General features: G+C 44.9%; 1 protein-coding gene across 1 annotated transcript; it reads left to right on the forward strand.

Moving 5' to 3' along the window:
* The first annotated feature begins 8993 nt into the window (after nucleotides 1-8993).
* Nucleotides 8994-14992, forward strand: dlk1 (delta like non-canonical Notch ligand 1). Its single transcript, XM_076165610.1, has 6 exons — nucleotides 8994-9135; nucleotides 9594-9682; nucleotides 9835-9898; nucleotides 10270-10400; nucleotides 11100-11241; nucleotides 13094-14992. The coding sequence occupies exons 2-6, from the start codon at nucleotides 9631-9633 to the stop codon at nucleotides 13908-13910; spliced, it is 1206 nt and encodes a 401-aa protein (XP_076021725.1). The 5' UTR covers nucleotides 8994-9135; nucleotides 9594-9630; the 3' UTR covers nucleotides 13911-14992.
* Nucleotides 14993-19823: the final 4831 nt, after the last annotated feature.

The following is a 19823-nucleotide window of genomic DNA, read 5'->3' on the forward strand; positions in this document are numbered from 1 at the left end:
CGTCGTAGCGTGCTTCGAGCCGACAGCCGAATCTGTGATGCTCTTGTCGTTATGGCTACGAGAATCAAAATAGTCTTTTTTTTGGGTGTAATTTGGGTGTCAGTTTGTGGAGTTTGTGTCCCCCCGTGGGAGAGGATCTAGTGTTTGTGTGCTGTCAAGCTGTAACGAGCAGAGTTGTAAATCATCTTCAGCTTCAGCAAAAACACTGCATGTCGTGTCATCACAATGAGGCAATTAAATGTAAAAGTCTGAGCTTCATCAACTCCGACTTTGGCCAAAACAGCTTTGATGTATAATTTTGTATTTCCTTGTTGCTTTGTACTCCAATCCACTACATTATAAAGGCTAAAATGTTACTTTCTATTGCACTGTATTTGACAGCGGTAAGGACCTTTACAAAGAGAAGGAGGTTGGTGAAATTACTCAACCTGTCAAGCCAGGCAGTGTGTGAGAGCAGAGCTGGGGATCAAAGCGTGGAAATCACTCCGAAAACTCTTGTTTGGATTTTTAGAATGTCCATAATTTGACACTCTGACCAGAAACTTTGACTCATCAGTCATCATGAAGTTTCAGTCTATTATTGTATTTCTACTTTTCCTGTAGAAGCGTATCTGAGCTCTACTCTCTTCACACAGCTGTACTTGGCAATCTCTGCATGATTCTATACAATTCTTGGCACATAAGGCTGTTGTTCCTAAGCAACACGGCGAAGCGGGTTCAATTTACAGGGAAGATAATTGGTTACTTGTCAATCAAACCACAATTTCTCCGACGCTCAATGACACCACAGAAGAAATGGAGCACTTTACATAGATTAGTATGATTTTCTATTTAGGTACGAGTGCTTTGGAATTAATTCTGACCTGTAGCTCGTACTTACCGAGCTGAATCATATCCAAGGATTTCTATGATTTACTACGTGATTACAGGCTGACTGAAGGCTGTAATTTCCTTGGAGGGCAGTGTGAAGGTTCAAATAGGAAGAAGGAGACTCTCCTGCCGTTATACATGCTGAGGTGAATTTTAGCAGGGCTGTCAGATTGTTTGGTTTCAAACTAATTCACTACTTTGGTTTCAAAGCGATTTACAGTTGTTGGACGCACTTTTGTTGCTGCTTGACTTGTGCGAGCCCCCAAAGGAGAAAGTGGACCACCAGTCTGGAAAGCGCCTCTGGATCTTTCTCAACACTGTCAACAGCTCGTATTTAAAGGTACAATTACACAAAATCTCTCAGTAGTTTGGAATTTATTTGGTGATTCAAGTTCAATTTTAAGCTCAATGTACTGGTTACATTTTTTTTCACCATAAGAAGTTACAAAGCTTTAAATTAACAATGAACAATTCAACTATGCAAAACATTAACAGACTTGAGGCATAATTATGTAAACAAGTGTAATTGCTTTTGGGCTTCACATCTGGTCTGTGGCTGTGCAGAGGGGCTGTGCAGAGTGCGCTTCACACACTCTGACCGCACTCCACTAAATAAGCAATAGACGGACTGCAGCCTCTGCTCCTCTTCCTCCCATTCATCCTCTCCTCTTTGAGAACATCCACTTCTGTCCGTCGCAAAGACACTTCATTCCAGCTCCCTCTCACCTTATCCAGCCTCCCGCGTCTTCACAGGGCTCCTTTTCCATCTTCTGAGGTGGAAAGAAAAAGAGAGTGTGTGTGTGAGTGAGAGAGAGAGAGAGAGAGAGAATAAGTAGAGCGAGGTCGCATTGTACCTTCACTTGGCCCATTGGTATTTCCGTCTCTTTTGTGTATTTGTGTCAATTTAGTGCAGTTACCTTTAACACGAGGCCTTGGGTTTAAATTGGAAGCCGACTTTATCTTTTTCAGAGATGTTTACTTGAGGACAAACACACACAACACATCTGATATCGACTAGAAAAACATCTTTATGTAATTGTGCGTCTTTATAAACCTATAAAAGAAGAAATGAATGCTGCTGCAGCTGTTGCGTTCACGATCACATTTGTGGCTTCTCTTTCCGAATACGCTTTCATATTTAGCACCTGATGATGTTTGGAATAAATTAGTTCACAGATACATATTGTTCCACCGAAACTCATCACGCGGCGGGCGCAGGTTGAAATTGATGACCTTGTTCGGTGCGCTGCCCCTGTTGCATCTTGGGAGGAGGTGAGCTCGGCGGAGGAAATTAGGTCCATCACGTTGGTTACAGTTGGAGGAGCACTGACACTTTCATTATCTGGTCTCGTCGCCGGCCGCGTGAAGGAGGAAACTTAATGGGGAATCTCAGGAGGGTCGCTGCAAGGAGCTTTAAATGTCACCCAAACAAAGGGATCATCTCCTTCACACTCTTAAGTATGTTGCGGCTTTGTTTGACTGCGCGCGTAAAACACACACAACATCACCCGAGAGAGAAACAACAGCAAACACTATACGACCCTGTTTTACGTTCTGTTTTGTACAAGAGGCAAGAGTTTATCTCCCCCTTCCAGTATTTATTTATTTATTTACATCGGCCGTGACGGTTCGGTGTTGAATAATGAATCGCCAGGGACGACAGAGAACCAATATCAACACTTCCTTACCCTCCGACCGGTAGCCACAGGTTTCCCGCTGGGAGAGGCGAGATTCAATGAGATGAGGAGCTGGAGGAGCAACCCCCCCCCCCCCCCCCCCCCCCCACACACACACACACACACACAGGCACACACTCTTATTGGTTCATTTCCTTAGAGAGCTTCCGGGCTGGGTCGTGACCTGTTTGTGTCTGTGGGCCCTTGAAGACACTGAATGTGTTATTGGACCATACACACAAACTTGACTCAACTCCATTGCAAATAGAGGGTGCTTGGTCAGCTGCTTGTGTCCCAGTGTGCACAGATGTCCTATGATGTCATAAGACAGATGTATACATTGTGTTTTGGTTTCTGTATCATTATTACCTGCAGAGAGAAGATTACAGCAGCACTTTCAGCTGTTACAAACATAAATTCTAAAGTTTTTTCACCTGTATTTAATAGCTTATTCTCTCCTCTCAAGGTAAATGGCACACTGTTATATTACTGAGTTGAATGAAGCTTGGCCTCAGGATATGCAAATAAACATGATGGATCCTATCAGGAGTCGATGTGAAGGTGTTGTATTATCCTGGATGAATCACCGTGTAAAAGGATTGAACAGGTAGAATGAGTCACGCATCTGTGTGTGTGTGTGTGTGTGTGTGTGTGTGTGTGTGTGTCTATGTGTTTGTATGTGCGGGTGTGTGTGTGTCCTTTCCTACTATTTATGCATTGAAAGACAGGAGGAGGAGGAAGATGATGATAGACCTTGCGACGAGTGTGAGTGCTGGTGAACAAAGAGAAACATTAGTCTCCATTATATTCAGCGACGGGCACACAGACACCACAATGATGAGGTGGCAGAGCTGCATCTAGAGCATCTTAATAAAGCCTCGCTCTGGTTTTTTCCTCTCTTGTGCCAACGGGTTTAGTAGATTTTTCCGTATAACAATTGGTAATAACATAAATCACAAAGTGTTCCCTGTGTGGTTGTTTTCAGAGGAGAGCGCTGTTGGATCTCTGCCTGGGGAGAACCAGTGTGCTGCAGACATTCACTCAGCCGGTGCGGTTGGCTCTTTTCCTGTTCTTCCCGTCAGCTCTGATATGTGTTTTCTTCAGTACTCGACTATCAGCTCCAGCCAGTGCCGGAGCAATTTCCCCGGGTGCCTTCATTTTCTAACAGGCCTGCAAAATGTCCTTTGAGTGCAGTTAAACAGACATTTGCACACTTTAATAACTCTGCAGTACACACACACACACAACACAGCATATACGGCTGGCTAATGTTTGGATTTTACTGATTTTCACAGAGGTGGACTGGTTTGAAGTGATTTTTATCTGGACTTTATGTTCCCAAAGAATGAAAGAAAAAGAAAGGAAATATTTTGTTGACTTGTGTTGAAACGCTTGACTGTGTTCTTCTCTTTGTGGAAGATTATAGACTGATGGACTTGTTAGCGGCGCAGTGAAAGGTGATGGAAAAGCTAAAAACAACTCTCTGTGCTCAAGTATGCTCAGGGAATCTTTTAAAATGCGTCTCCAGTGGTGCATTCAGTCATGGCTAACAGTCAGAGCCTCCATCTGTGCTGTCACTTCTTCTCCAAACTTTAGATTTTTCAGGTGGACAGCAGAACAATTACAGTCCAGAATGATTTGGGGTTTAACCTTCAGCCTTCAGGATCACTTTGGATGAAACGATGATCTCTCTCTCTCTCTCTTTTCTCTCACACTCTCTCTCTCTCTCTCTCTCTCTCTCTCTCTCTCTCTCTCTCTCTCTCTCTCTCTCTCTCTCTCTATCGCTCACACATCTTCCTGACACGATGCCTCACCAAGGTGCAACACACACAAACAATAGCATCGCCTCCCTGTTCCCATGGCAACAACATTGAAATCACTGGCATCAGGTGAGAGTGCCACCAGGTGAAAGCGTCACATTGCACCGCTGCCTTCCTCGTGCTCTTTCTCCTCTCTTCCTTTGTCCTCTCTCCTCAGTCTTGTCCATCTGCTCCGCCAACCTCTGTGCCTCCCTGACAATGAAAGGCTACGGTTACCATGGAGATAACGACTATCTGCATTAATGAAATTACTGTAAGTTAACATCTCCCACTTGCATCAGAGCAGATGGTAAATCTCACAAATATCATTTGTTTGCAGGCTCCTGCAGCTCTCAGTGGTGTTTTCTGGCTAAAAGCACCTGTTTCTGCAGCCACACACACCACGTCCTGCTCTGTTGTGGCCATCTATACTTCTTTGCGATTGGGCAATTTTGAAAGTACTGTTATAAGGTCTGTTTAATATGGCCATCAATCATAACAACCAATTATAAATTCGGGTTTATGCTGGAAATGTTCTGGCCCATCTAAAAGGCCATTAAGGTAACACGGCAACGCTGGAGATCAAAGTGTTGCAAGGAGACTTTGCTCATTTTCTCGAGGTTAAACACACATTACCCAAACATAGAGGAATTACCTGTAATTAATCCACAATAATTACATAATGTCGAAACGGCACCAATCTGAGCCACGCTCTTATATCCCAGCTAACAGGTCTGAAGGACACTCAAAGGCTTGAGAGGCATTTGATCATTTCTGAAGTGTGAGGGTGCTTTTGGTGGGTGTGGGTGCGGGTGTATGTGTGTGTGTGTGTGTGTGTGTGTGTGTGTGTGCGTGTGTGTGTGTCTGTGTGTGTGTGTGGAGTAAACTGGCCTGAGAATAAGAGAAGTGATGCAGCAGAAAATCAGAGGATGTGTGGTTACTGATCTGGAACAGGAGAATTAATGTCTTTTCTAACGTCGGCGTAAACAAGGATGTGGAGAGAAATAATCACTTTCTTGGTTGATTTTATGCAGTAAATGCTGCGGCAGTGTGGGAGACTTAATCAAACACTTAAAATGCAGTAATGTACATAAACTACAATGGAAACATATGACTTCACAAGGACAATCCTGCTTTCAAAATCAAGTGTCCTCACATATGATATTGTGGATGCATGAACACATATCTGCTAAATGTGTCAATAATATAAGAAAATTGTCAAAATAACAATAATAATAGCATTGGATCTACATTTTTGGAGAGTTTGAAATGGAAAAGAAATCTTTATTTGCATAGTAACAGTGATGTACCGTCATTTCATGTAAACCAGCCGCCCTTGCAGATTGCTGAGTCCTTCGGATCTTTATTTGTTAATCTATCTGAGATCTGGAGCAGACAGCTGCATGATGCTCGTATCGGTTATTTTCCAAGCTAATAGTTTCTCTCCGTGATGTGAAAATCTTGCACAAGCATGAGAGGTGACTGATGTTCTGCTAAAAGTAACCCCAACACTCTGGAGCCTACAGAGCAGTTTGCCCTGCGGATGGTTCCAGGAGAATCAGCGGGAGGCAGTTTCTCTATAGGGAAGCATTTGTGTGTTTGAAAAAGAGAAATATGCAGTCACATGTCCCAAAATTTCAGCAGGAGGTGTTAAGCTAAAAAGGGAAGGCTTGGCTCTCTGCTGAGGATGAGGATGATGTATAATCCAGGTGCAGCTGGGCTGTGGCGTATTACTGCTGTCACTGTTGTTTGACGCAAAAAAAACATTTCTGGAGCCGAGCTTTGTCCTCATGAGTAACGAGAGCAATGAGGCATTTGTCAAACTAACTAAGGGCCTCCTGGAAGGGGGGGGGGCAACATCTCATGTCCTGGTTGGTAAGCATGGAAGCCCAGCTGTTGAGGTTCATGGAATGGAACTCATACTGGGCAGATTCATAACCATTCCAGTGACCTTCCACAGAGACGTGCTATTAGTTAAGCCGCTTAACCCCAAAGGCAGACCCAACTCTTTTCTTTTGGGACTAATTACTGGATCATATCACGCACGGCCCCTCTGCCTGTCACACACGCACACACAGACAGAAAGATTCAAGCTCATAGAAATAACACTGTGCTACAATCACAGGCATGTCATGAAATCTTCATGACGGAGAGAATTGGTTCCAAGAGACTGAAATTGAGGGGAAGAATTGTTTCTGTCAATCAATTTACAGAACAGTGACTCTTGTGAGGTTGAGTGCTCTGAATAGACGAAGCACCACAGCCTCTCCTCCTCACTGATTCAGCACAATGGTGTCGTCTATTCTGCACAAAATGCATCTGTGGTGGAGAATCTTTAAATAGCTTGGACACAGTGAGATCCGCTCCACTGGAAAAAAAATACCCAGACACAAATCTCCAGTCTGTATTCTGCTGTAATATGTGTTGCTCTGGTTTATTGTGTGTGTGTGTGTGTGTGTGTGTGTGTGTTGTGGCATCTCAGGGTAGATTTAGTATTTCATGCCTGGGACTCATTGAGTCTCCACCATGCCTGATCTGCTGTCTAATGATCCGACCAAAAGCAATGGGATTGAGAGGATGCATCATGATCCTGCTAATTGTGTTCAGAAGGTAAAATACTCAGCGTTCATTTCCTGCAAACCAAACCGTGCCGCGCCTGAGAATATGAACAAAATGATCTGTATCAAAATCTGCAGTACGGCAAATATTTGGCAGCTGAAAGAGGAGTTTGCCTCTAATATGATTTTCCAGCAGCCAACCTTCCAACTTTAAATTAAATTAAGTTAAATTATAATAAGTAATTCATATTTCTTGACTCTGCTTGTTTTTGCAAAGGAACTCTATCTATCTATCTATCTATCTATCTATCTATCTATCTATCTATCTATCTATCTATGTGACAACACTGAACACACACACACCCACCCACCCACACACACACGCTTGCAGCCATACGTGGACATATATATAGAAACACACACACACTCATTGCTCATCCTGCTGCATGAGTATTGCTCCAGTAATGTTACCTGTCAAACCATCCACACATAAACTGTCTACATAAATAGACACACACAAACGCACACACACACACATAGTATAGCTTCTCTCTCTCCCTGTCTTCCCACTCAGTCAAATGAAAGAGTGAGATGGTGTGAATTTAACCCTAAACTGTCAGACTGTCATACCTAACGCAGAGCTCCCAGGCACTGTATAGCCACACACACACACACACACACACATACACACATGCAGTCACACACATCCACACATGCTCATATCCACAGATCCATAATATCCAATTTAAACCCGGCGCACCCTGGACTGCAACGGATTAACGACCAGATATGAGATGAAATCAGCGGCATGGGGAAAAATAAATCAATGGCCGACTCCTTTATTTAATAAAGCACATAAAAACATCAGATGTTTCATTACAAGCACTGACCGATGTGGATCTGATTGGGAGCTGCGGTGGGGGAATCTCACCGCAGCGTGCAGTCTTGTGATGTCTGACTCAGAGCACCGTCACCCCGGCTTTGTCATCAACAGAAAAGCCCGAGTGAACTGGGGGAATATTAGACCGGAGACCTTGAAAGAGACGGCGTCGGATCAGAGGAGGGTTATCTGCTCTCTGCTCGTGTGCCTCATGTCTATTTATTCCAAGTGGCTCCTTGTTTTATGACTCTAGAGATGAATTCTGAGCAGCACCAGAGGGTTTCTGTCTTCTCCTCGCAGCCTGATGATTGGAAAAATTGATTCCCTTCTTATTTACATGCACATATGCGCGTCGTTCTTTATAGGTTCGCCGCCACAAACCCACATTCAACCAGTGTGTGTCCCTAAGAGCTCAAGGGGATCCTGCTCGGTGATATCAGCCAATAAGAAAAGGGGCTTATAGGTGACGTCTGATCTTTGGTATAGAGAGAAAGATTCCTTTAATAAATCCCCCTGATGCTTTATTGCACAGGTTTATAACGTCTGAAAGATGTGAAACTCACAATTAAGCCTCTGGCCTTGTGCTTGCTGGGGAGCCAAATACCCTCCGGTGCCCTTGGGAAGGATGAAAGAAAGATTATGGGGGCAGCAGTGAATGCACTAAGAATGGAGTCAGGTATTATTATGTACGACAGGTAGGGAAGGGACTGTGCTGCTCAAAATCACCACAAGAATGGGGGAAAGTGAGCCGGCTCCTCGGATTTCAATTTTCAATTCGCCGTCGATCCATTGTGTTTGTAATCCAAATCCAAACCAGGTGATACAATGGATGAGATTACAAGAATGAAGCAAAGAACAAAGAATCACCTGGTTTGTAGATGTTGTTGTTTCCTGAGAAATCCAAGTCTAAAGTGTGTCAGTTGCACGATCTTTCTGGTGTTCCTAAAATATGCACACACACACTCACACTCTCTCTCTCTCTCTCTCTCTCTCTCTCACACACACACTTCCAGCAGCTGCCTTCTCCTCTCTCCAGGGGGTCAGGCGGATGCACGCATTCATCTCGTGGGTGCGTGTGTGTGTGTGTGTGTGTGTGTGTGTGTGTGTGTGTGTGCGTGCGTGCGTGCGTGCGTGTGTGGGAGGGAGGAGCGTGTTGCGCCGGGACGCCGCTCGGCTGCTGCAGCAAGTCCTCCCCCGTCCAAACCCCGCAGGTCCGCCCGTGTACCGGATCACTACACCTGGAGTAGACGCTCTGAGCTGCACGCCGCCCGCCCGCCCTGGTGACAGAAGTCCATCCAATCACTCCAAATATGAGCCGAGCCACTGGGAATCACAGCGCCGGAGCCACTTAGGTAAGACGTCAGTCCGAGAGAGTTGATTTTGTTTGTTTTTTTCGTGGTTGCTTGTTCTTTTTCTTGTGCGAGACTAAGCGTGTGGTGCGTTTACGTGCTTGTGCGTAATGGAAACATTTGGGAGCTTGTCGACGCGTGGCTCAGGTGCGCCAGTTGCAGCTGATACTCACTAAAAAACGGCGTAAAACGTCAAATTATCCCCATTTGTCTGACTTTAATTGAGATTTTCAACCCTGGTCTATGACAGAGGAGGTCATTTTTTCATATCTACGGGAAATTTACCCCATGGAAGAAAAAACGACGCGGTATTTTTAGACCATGCATCTGAATTCGCTTCTTGTATGATCGTGAGCTGCTTTGTTTTGTTTTTTTCCCGGTAATTTTAACTTTTGAGCAACGCGTTTTCACAGAAAATTGTCGCCATTTTTGTCGTTTCACACGTTTTTTTTTTGTTGCAGGACAAAGAGCAATACGAGAGTTTTGCTCGGAATTACGATGCATCTCACAGCGTTGGTCTTAATTCTGGTCGTGACAGGAATCGCCAAAGGTAAACGGAGATCAGATGTGATCAGTTTAACAACGTCAAGTGTTTAGTTGAGTTGATATTTAATCAATTTTAGTGATCAATGTGGGTTTTTGGAGCAAATGTGTTACATCCGGCTGTCCCCCTTTCTCTCTCTTTCCCTCTCTCCCCCATAGGTTGGGAATGCAGCGCAGAATGCAACACAGAAAATGGGTTTTGTGAGAAACGAGGGAAGTGCAGGTATGAAAACCAGCCTACATTCCTCTGTGATGGATCATTTCTGTGCAGTAGCTGTAAATTCTCTTCCCTCTAAGATGTAAACACACTCCAGCCAGCTTGATCCTCCAGTTTTATCAAATCAGCTGCCAAATCCGGTGCTTTGTTTGGACAGCAACGATCACTGTTATCCCAGTGGGAAAACTCCAAATCGTTTGATTCCGTGTCTGCACAGCTCTGATCTGAAAATGTGTTTTGATCCACAAAGTAACCAGTTCTATTCTTCTGTTAGTGGGGGGAAAGCATGGCAGAGACAGTATGAGGACATAAGCGTGGCTGTAATACTCTGCGGGTGGTGTATTAATAGTCCAGCGTTGATCCTTTCCCTCTTTCAGGTGCAAACCAGGATGGCAAGGGGAGAAGTGCGAGCGGTGCGTTCCATTCCCCGGCTGTTTGCACGGCGCATGTGAGAGGGCTTGGCAGTGTGTGTGCGAGCAGGGCTGGGTGGGAAGTCTGTGCGACCAAGGTGAGTCCAATTAAACTCCCCAGAGGCTGCTGCCTGCCCTGACACAAAGACGGGCAAGGCTGAGTCACAGGGCATCAGTGGGCGTATCAACGACAACCACCTTCTCCCCTCCGAATGTTAAATGGTGACAAGTATCTGACTCAGGCCAAAAAATAACTCATATGTCATGAGTAGCGAAAACACCATCTTCTGCCCTTGTGCTATTGAGCAAGGCATTAAGACCCATGAAAACAACTGTATTAGAGGATTGCAGGGAAAAAGCACTAAGCTAAATCACGTCGGATCCAAAATTGGAGCCGATTTATATTTAATTTTTCGCCCTGAAGCAAAGACTTAAATTAAAGGGATTTCCAGCCTTCTGGCGCTGTCTGACCTGTGTGTGTGTGTGTGTGTGTGTGTGTGTGTGTGTGTGTGTGTGTGTGTGTGTGTGTGTGTGTGTGTGTGTGTGTGTGTGTGTGTGTGTGCGTGTGCGTGTGCGTGCATCAGCATTCACAGCACAGCTCTTCTTCTGGAGCATATGTGAGGCTTAGAGGTGTCGGGGGCTGGAATGCTCTCAGTTTTTCCATCTGTCACAAGATGCTGCAGTGGGGGCAGAGAGTGTGAGAGTGGGAAAAACATTGTGAAATCAAAACGCACACTCTGCAAAAAAACAACAAACCTCAACCAATTTTTTTCTCTCCTTTTTCATAATACAAACAGACACTCGTATGTGCTCGTCCAGGCCGTGCGCCGGTAATGCCACCTGCATAGAGACGGGGGAGGGGGGATACCTGTGCATCTGTCCCCAAGGTTACGCCGGCCCAAACTGCGAGCCCAAGAAAGGAAACTGTGACACAAACAGGTATGGGTTCATCTTTAAAGCAGCAATCCGCCTCTTTTCCATCCTCCTCTCCGCCCCCCTGCAAGCCCACGTCACCGTCGTTAGGAGTGACGGTCAATACAAGGCAATCAAAGCACACCAGCGTTTCCATTGTATAGATACTAACAATCGGATCACAATGTGGCTGTGCAGTTGCCACCGTTTGGCCTTTTTTACCACAGGCGGTATTGTTTATCCAGACGAGCCGGAATGTTTGCTTTGATGTAATCCTGACAAATATGAGCTGGAAACGCTGAGCTGCTTTTCTGACAAATGGAACCTGGCAGCGTGTGCAGGGAAAAGCTCTAACACAGCAGCCTCACACTCACAACTCCCATCCCATCGGAGCATCTGGCCTTTCTCTCTCTTTGTTTACTTTGACACTTTTTCATTTTGGTGGTGTTTGGTAGATTCAAGCAGAATCCCGTCTGTCCGTCTGTCCGTCTGTCCGTCTGTCCGTCTGTCTGTCTGTCTGTCTGTCTGTCTGTCTGTCTGTACTGTCCACTCCACCATCAGCTCACATTTCAAGGTTCAAGTTTCTTCCGTGTCGCTGTAACGACACAGCAGACTGCAGCCTTTATCCTTGATGTACCTTAATCAGAGGTGACATCTGTAATTTTCCGCGTGTTGCCTCCCATCGCGGTGGGCAGCGAGGTCGCTAAAATGACGCTAGAGCGACGGCAAAGACGTGGGAAAGGCGAGCAGGAAGGTGAAATGGAGACACGCTGATTATTTTAAACAGTCGTGGAGTGACGTGAGGAGTCGACATGTTTTTGTAGGACGACCTTAAAAATAAGCTGCGTCGGCAAAAGCGGCGGGTTATTCACGCGTTGTGTCGTATAAGAGAGACACATGAATGCGTCTTCTGCAATGTTTAATCACCAACTAACTTCTCAGCAGGAGAATATGCCGGTTTGTTAACCACACACCTGCCTTCCCGCACCGGTAAATTGGAAATCCAGGGAAGGCGTTTAGGACTACAAACTCTTCTTATCCACTCTTATTCAAAAACCGTGTTCGTTAAGCAGCTGATGAAGTGAGATCCTGCATGGAATCCCTGAGCCGTGTAAATCAGGAGGAACAAGGACATCCTGGATTTACTCTCTCCCGGCCCTCATTTATCACCAAAACCGCCGTTTGTGTCCTCCTCCTCCTCGTCCCTTGTGGGCGAGAGGTGAACAGGCCCGCCCATGCTGACTGGGTGTGTGTGTGTGTGTGTATGTGTGTGTCTATCTGACATCCGCCGTGTTCCTTTGAGGCCCCGGAATCTCTCGGTTGCGTGTCTTTCCCGTGACAGATTCCCATCACTCTCCTGCACATCATATACATGTGAAAGCCACCACGCTCCAGACGGCGAAGCCTCCTCATCGACTTCAAACGCGAATGGAAAATCCAATAGCCTACAGCTGAGAGTTATTGATTTGCAAGTTTCCTCTCTGCTCAATGATCGTTTCCTATTAGAAGTTGTCAGTGAGAGGAGCGGGAGCTTTGCTGGAATTCAGCGTGAGGTTTTGGTTAATCAGCTCCTGACTGCTGGAAGTGTCTGACACCTGTGCCAGAGCTGCGCCCCACACGGGGATTGTATTATAATTTCACCAGATACAGATTTGCTTCTTATCTTGGTTTTCCATCCGTGCACACAGTTTGTGAAGCGTTCCTGGGATTGTGTAGATGTGCTGCATGATGTGTGAGCAAACAATGAGCTGTATGTTTTAGCTCCGACAAACCGCATCTCCCTGCTCACATGCAAAGTGGTTGATTGATGTGTTCTCGCCCGCTGACCCCCCACTGGAATATTTTACCCATAATCACATCGTGTTGCTTTGTCCTCTAGCTCTCCTTGCCAGAATGGAGGCACATGTATCGGCGGTGGTGGCTCGGCAGCCCTCTCCTCCTCCTCCTCCTCCTCCTCCTCCTCCTGCGTCTGTCCCCCCGGATTCACAGGAGATTACTGCGAGGTGAACGCCGACAGCTGCCGGTTGAACCCCTGCCTAAACGGCGGCAACTGCACGAACCGCGGCCTGACCTTTACCTGCGCCTGCCCCGACGGCTTCACTGGCCTCACCTGCAATGACACCGTGGGCGTGTCCCCCTGTGCTGACGGCCCCTGCGCCAACGGGGGCACGTGCGCCGTTCAATCCGATGGAACCTTCCGGTGCGCTTGCCAGAAGTGGTTCACAGGTCCCACTTGTTCCATGCAGCACCACAGGCCCAAGCCCAAGGCCAAACTGGGCGGCGCCCGGCCCGCCGAGCACCGAGTGTTCTCACTGACGCCGCAGCACTACTCCCTCCCCGCGCACGCCTTCCACAAACTCCTTCGGCCGCCCGACAGAGACGTGCTGAAGATCACCCTGAAGGAGACGGTCCACTCCTCCGGCGTCCTAGTCACCCACGGGCAGCTCGTCTGCTTCAGCATGCTGGCTCTGCTCACCTGCCTCGTCATCCTCGGCACCACGGGCATCGTGTTTTTCGGCCGCTGCGAGACGTGGCTGGCCAACGCCAAGTACAGCCAGCTGGTGCGGCAACAGAGGGAACACCTGCTGAGGGAATCGGGCGGCTCCGGCCAGGAAGAGCCGGAGCACACGGTAAACATCATCCTGCCAGAGAAGATTAGACTCTCGAGCTTTGGGAGACATTACACCTCTATCTGATTACATTGTCTCTCGCTCTCTCTCTCCCTCTCTCTCTCTGGAAGGAGGTCAACCTGAATGTCTAAAAATAGCAGCTGGAAACCCATACAGGAGTCTCCTGTATATGAATGTATAGTCTACAGGACAAAGAGAGCCGCCAGGGCGACGGATTGCACATTTAAACTTTGAAACAGCTGCCAAAGGACCCAGGGAATGTGTGTGTATGAATATAACAACATTTACCAAATCACAACATTAATGGAGGGTAAGACGTCGTTGTGTTGTATTCGCTAAACTTGTTTATCAGTTTTGAATTAATAATAAACATGATCCACGGTGTTTATAACTTTGATTTGGTTTACAACAATGAGGTCGCCATCAGTTTCTATTACAAAAATGAGAAATTGCATTAGAAGATCGGTCCTTTATTCTGTATAATTGGAATTTTGTTGAACTCTGTCATTTTGTAATCCTTGCTAAATGGGTTTATGCATTAAAATGTTGAATAAGAAGTTAGTACCACTACAGAACAGACTAAAGGGACTATTGTTATTTGTTTTTTCTCTCTAAATGTTTCTCTTTAGCTGTTTTAAGTGTGTATACGTACGTGTATATACAGTGGATGTTTTCTGTGATGTAATGACACTGGACGCTGCATCACTTTCTCTTTGTATCTTCTCTTCACTAATTGCCAAATGGCATCAAAACTCATTTGCACTTTGATCTGAGATTCACTCCCAGCATCGCTACTTTCTGCCAGTATTAAACTTTGTGTATTCATGCAGCTGTTGATTCAATTCTCCAACTTTCTGCAAGTGTTTCTGGTTTCTATCATGATGACAGGATGGCTGCTGCTGCTGCTGCGGCTGCTGTGGTTTCACTTATCCGTAATGTGAAGCACAGGTGGAAGAATGCTGCTAGAGATGTGTCTAGTTCTCTTGTGATCCTGTCATCGAGTGGCTGCCTTGTACTTCTAACATCAACTGTTATTGCACAGATGAAAGGATTTGCACGTGGCTTGTGTTTTAGGAGCTGTGACTGTTTCTTGGTATTTTTAGTCAGTTCAGTCTTTGCTATTGTGCTTAGGCCAATTGTTTGTTGTGTTTCCGTTGCGTTTAATAAAAAGTCTACACCTGACACCAGACTTGCATCTGTGCTGTATCTGCATGTAAACGTTAACAGTTTGATTGGTCTGTTTTGTTCCTGTGCGTTTAGCCTCTTTCAGATACTGTCTGCCTGATTAGACACGTTGCCGCCGGGGTTAATTCAGTACCTCGGGTTGTTTCACAGCATGAGAAGCAACCAGTGCAGGAGTGTAAACCACTAACAGCCTTTTCCAAAACACTAAAAACATCTGCTCTCCTGCTCTGTGGAGCTAAATAAACGTCTCCACAGGCCCCAAACCACCTGAGAGATAATTGAGACTCATGTCAGTGGCTCTTTTCCGACAGATTTCAGTCTCTGTCGCCCCCTTGTGGTAGTGTCTGTTGTCTTTCCTGTGTGAAATGCATCTATTTTATTTAGAATTCTAGAGATGTAGCATCATGAAGTGGCTTTGTCTCCCCCTGACATAAACTGAGGTTTATGGCCTGCCTGCCTGTCTGTCTGTCTCCTTTTTGGCATCATGAACTAAAAGATCATTCATTCAGTGACAGAATACATCCATTTAAGTGTCAGTATGCACCTTTAAAACACAGAATTTGCTGAAATCCTTATTAAATCCAGGTCGGACTCATAAATTGAGCACTCTGTGAAATATAGTGCCTGCGACTGAAAAACCTCTGAGACCCACAAATAACCATCATTTCAGTTTAACACGACAAATGTGTTTTTAACATAAACATACACCTCAGGGAATTTTGTCCAGGAATAAAATAAACTATTTTTTACGTTTTATGATCTATATTGATTTCATTTTAACCTATTTCTATTCATTTTTACTATTCTAGAATTTATTCATCTTCAAAATAATAACTTATTTAGTGTACTTAGGCATCTAATTTAATTGTATTACTTTTCTCTACATTTTTCTTTTATAGAAATGTATCCATATATTCTTTATTTTCAATCGCTCCCAGTTGTATTCATTGTAAATATATTTATCAAAACACATTAGGTGATTGATTAAGTTATTATTTGGAATTCCTTCAAATTAAGTCGCAGTGTCTCAGTCTGGCCACCAGATGTCACTCATCTAGCAGCTACAGACAATTTTGAACCGAAAACCCTCCAGTTCATCATAAGTAATTGACTGTTTTAGCATTTTTAACTTAACCTCACAATACTCAGCAACTAGAATACAAATACAAGACCGCAATCTAATTTCAAGGTTATCAAAGTGTCTAACATGTAATATAATATATCATCAACCCAAATACCTCCTGTTAAAAATGTTATAATATTTGAAATAATAGAAAACATTAAAGCGATCAGTAACCTTTGTCATTGTTCTATCATGGTTATATTGCGTTGTCCTTTCTCACTTCATTCATTGCTCCTCTGCTGAGCATTACAGGAGTCATGGATGGAAGCTTCCCACTCCGTTTAACTCATCATTTCCACTCCTGTGCTACACTATTTCATTTCCCCGTCTGGGTAAATATCAGTGATTTTCCACAAGATCTAACAATTTCCCACTGCTGTATGAGTTTAACCGCAACAAACCGTCTCCTGGACTCCTGCTGTGTTGCCCCCGTGTCTCTGACCTACAAAGAGCAATCATGAGCAGTCTTTTTCTTCTTCTTCTTCTCTGCCTGTTCTTGGCTTTGGGAGCCATTGTGTATAGCGGTTTTCCCATTTTTTCTCGGAACACATGTGATAACTCCCCGAAACCTTAATGTATAAGGGAAAGGGTGAAATTTCGGGAGAGACAATTCAAAGAGAGATTCCGTCTCCTGGATATGGGAGGTCACACATGGGGAAAATTCAATAATATAGCAAAAAGTTGACAGTGTGCCTTGGTTTTCTTTGTAAACTGCCTGTGAGATCTTTGTTGTAGAGGAGCGATGGACTCCAGAGTATCAACATATAAGGAATTTACATTACTGTCATCCTGTCCGGTGAGACCTCATTAACCGGAGCTTGAGGAAGTTTCTCAGCGAACTTGACCAGCAGTGTCAGACTCAATATAACAGCTGAGAAAAGCATTCATTTGACTTTTGTCAGAAGTGATTACATCCATTTGAAAGAAAGAATCAAGCTCCAAGACAAACTGATGGACTCTGGAAGGAGTAAACTGGAGTCCATCCCTCTTCAGCCAGCTTGGTTTGCCCTAAAAGCCGACCAGTTATCAGTTCAAGTCTTGCACCTTGCAGATCCTTGCAGCCAGCAGTTGCAGCTCTGCACCCCCCTGGTAAGCAACGAACCATGGCATCCATTGCTAATGTAATGATGCGGGTGATCGAATCTCCAATCACTAGCGTCTGGGGAGTTGCTTGGACCCGCCGGCCAGGAGGACTCGCAAGCACAAGCAAACTTGTTCCGCTACACTGTCTTTCCTCCAGCAGGCTGATTTGTCTCTCTAGCCTGAGACGCTTAGCACAGCAGGAACGGGAGTGAGAGCAGGAAGGAGATGATGGTAAATCCATACTTACGAGCCTGCGTGTGTTTAATTCGTTGTTCTGTTGAAGGAAATTGCGTCTCTCTGTCCAGTTAGCGAAGTGTAATCATGTCCCTGTTCTTTTTTTTTTTTTGCAGTACTTGACTGAATACGTCTTCATTTGTTTTGTGTGCCGGTGCTGGTGTTTGTGAGTGTCAATGTTTGACATCTGTCGAACAATATGGGCCAGATGTAGCACTTCAACACTCCCAGGAGAGCTTCTTGTTCTTTTAAAGTTCAGCCTGAAACTGAAACTTTGGACTCTTCATCCTTGAAATGCAGACTGCAAATTGGTTGAAGTTACATAAGTGAGACATTGAGCAAAAAGTGTTCAAAAATATGCCAAAGCTCTCAACAGCATTCCCTGAAAGCAGCAATGACGCACCGTAAACTCTGGTAATGAGAAAACATCTTACATGACCACGGCTAACTGGGTCCTCATGTGTTAATGTGTAGTAGTCCCTCCCGTGGCTGTCATATAAGTCAACACTGTGTCTATATTCCTTAGAAAATCATTACGGTTAAACAGAGTTGTGACCCCCAGGAGGCACAAGGATAGCAGTTATAAGAAGGAAAAGGAATGTTTCAAGCATGGGTAAGAATTGATGTCCTGAATCAGAATCGCACAGTTTACGGCAAAACATTGACATGTGCTCGCCTGACAGACGAGCTGTGGCCCCGTCCACCATCTGATGTTCCCTTGTGGGGTTACGACCCTTGGGGAGCGAGAGGCCCGGACCTTCAAAGCCTACGAGAGAAGCTGAAATACCGCTTGGTCAGACCCCGTTACACCCCCCCCACCAAGTCATAAAACAAACCAGAACACCAAAAGTCTCTCTCCTCGCTTGCCCTTTAACCCTTTGTTCTCTGTTACCTCTACATGACAAATGAAAGTCTACATCCATGGAAAAGCTGACAGGGAAAGGAGCCAGATTGAAAGAATTCTCCTCTTGTTTTTCTTTCCAGGGCTGTATGGATGGAGTGAATGTAATATTTCATGTAAATATGTACCCCTGTGTCAGCCTCGTAGAAAAATACGGCATGTGTGTACATGTGTTTGTGTTTGAAATGTGTTCCAGATGAGCCTCCTATAGGCAGATGTCAACACAGCAGCAGCAGCAGCAGCACCTTCTCTGCTCGCATTTGGTCTCCCTTTTCGTTTTCCGAGAAAAATGGAAAAAAGACAAAAACAACACGACAATCAGACAAAGTTTCACGTTTCTCATCTTCTCTTATGCTGGGGACAAATGTGACGAGTTTGCAGGAATTGGCCCAAGATTTCCACACCGGGGACCACAAAGGATCTGAAAGGCGATCGCAACATTTTGAACCCTTTGACGCATTATCGCCAAATTCATTACACATACAAGCATGACATGATCTTTTAGTGTAGGACAGTGTTGTTTTTGTCCATATGTCACCAGTTGGCAGTTTTCCTGAGCTATGAATGACGTTCATATCACCTTTATGTTTTATGGCGCCTCTGCTGCAGGCTGTCACCACCTTTAGTAGCACCAATTAAATGTATATTTCTTGTTATTATGTAAGCGCTTATGTGATCAAATGTGGCACGCTGACTTGAATAATGATTTTGTTGTCTTAACTATATTCTGAGATTCAAACTAGAAGCTCTGAGCAGCGATGACTGAAGGTGGAATCACTTAGACAGAGTTACAGAGAGTATTTGCTTAAAAAGAAAACCATATGAGCCTTGTGTGCGTTTCTTCCCTGGGATCAGTCGACCCGTGGGCCTTGTGTGTGTTAAGCCCTCAAAACTTTGTGTGTTTTGATCCTTTTTAGATGGATGGATCACTCAACACAATTGGATCAAGTGTGATTATCCCGACCTAATTGCAAGAGGTCAAAAGCTTACAAAGGTGCCGTGGGGCACCGAGAAACACCTGCGATCAATACTGATGGAATCTCAGAGATGCTCCACCACAAATTAAACACTGAGCAATACTTCATTCTGATCTCTGAGTCGGAGAACGGAGCTCGAGCACTCAGCTATTCTCAATAAGACAGAACTAAAGCAACTAAATTGTCACCATTGCTGCTAAAATGTGAAAGGATTTACAATTGATCAGTTTATAGAAGGGGTGAATTGTCTGCAGCATCCAGAGCAGCATTGGGTTTTGTGGAGAGAGAACTTAAATGTTTGATGCAGAAACAATTTAAGGGGAGTCATTTTATTGTACTGTCCCAATCTTCTGATAAATGTTGAGCATTTTGAGGATCATAATGCCACCAGACTTTATGATTTCATAGCAAGTGTGAACAGAAGCACACCAGCAATACTGTGACCAGATTAAACTCTATAACCTGGTGTTTTACAA

Source organism: Genypterus blacodes, unplaced genomic scaffold (assembly GCF_046128005.1).
Source record: "Genypterus blacodes isolate CSIRO-AG114 ecotype Tasmania unplaced genomic scaffold, CSIRO-AGI_Gbla_v1 ptg000147l_1, whole genome shotgun sequence".
NCBI classification, from domain to species: Eukaryota; Metazoa; Chordata; class Actinopteri; order Ophidiiformes; family Ophidiidae; genus Genypterus; species Genypterus blacodes.

Coding starts and splice junctions, on each gene's coding strand:
- dlk1 (XM_076165610.1), top strand. CDS start 9,631: ATGCATCTCACAGCGTTGGTCTTAATTCTGGTCGTGACAGGAATCGCC. Junction 9,683..9,834: donor CGTGACAGGAATCGCCAAAG/GTAAACGGAGAT, acceptor TCTCCCCCATAG/GTTGGGAATGCAGCGCAGAA. Junction 11,242..13,093: donor GGAAACTGTGACACAAACAG/GTATGGGTTCAT, acceptor TTTGTCCTCTAG/CTCTCCTTGCCAGAATGGAG.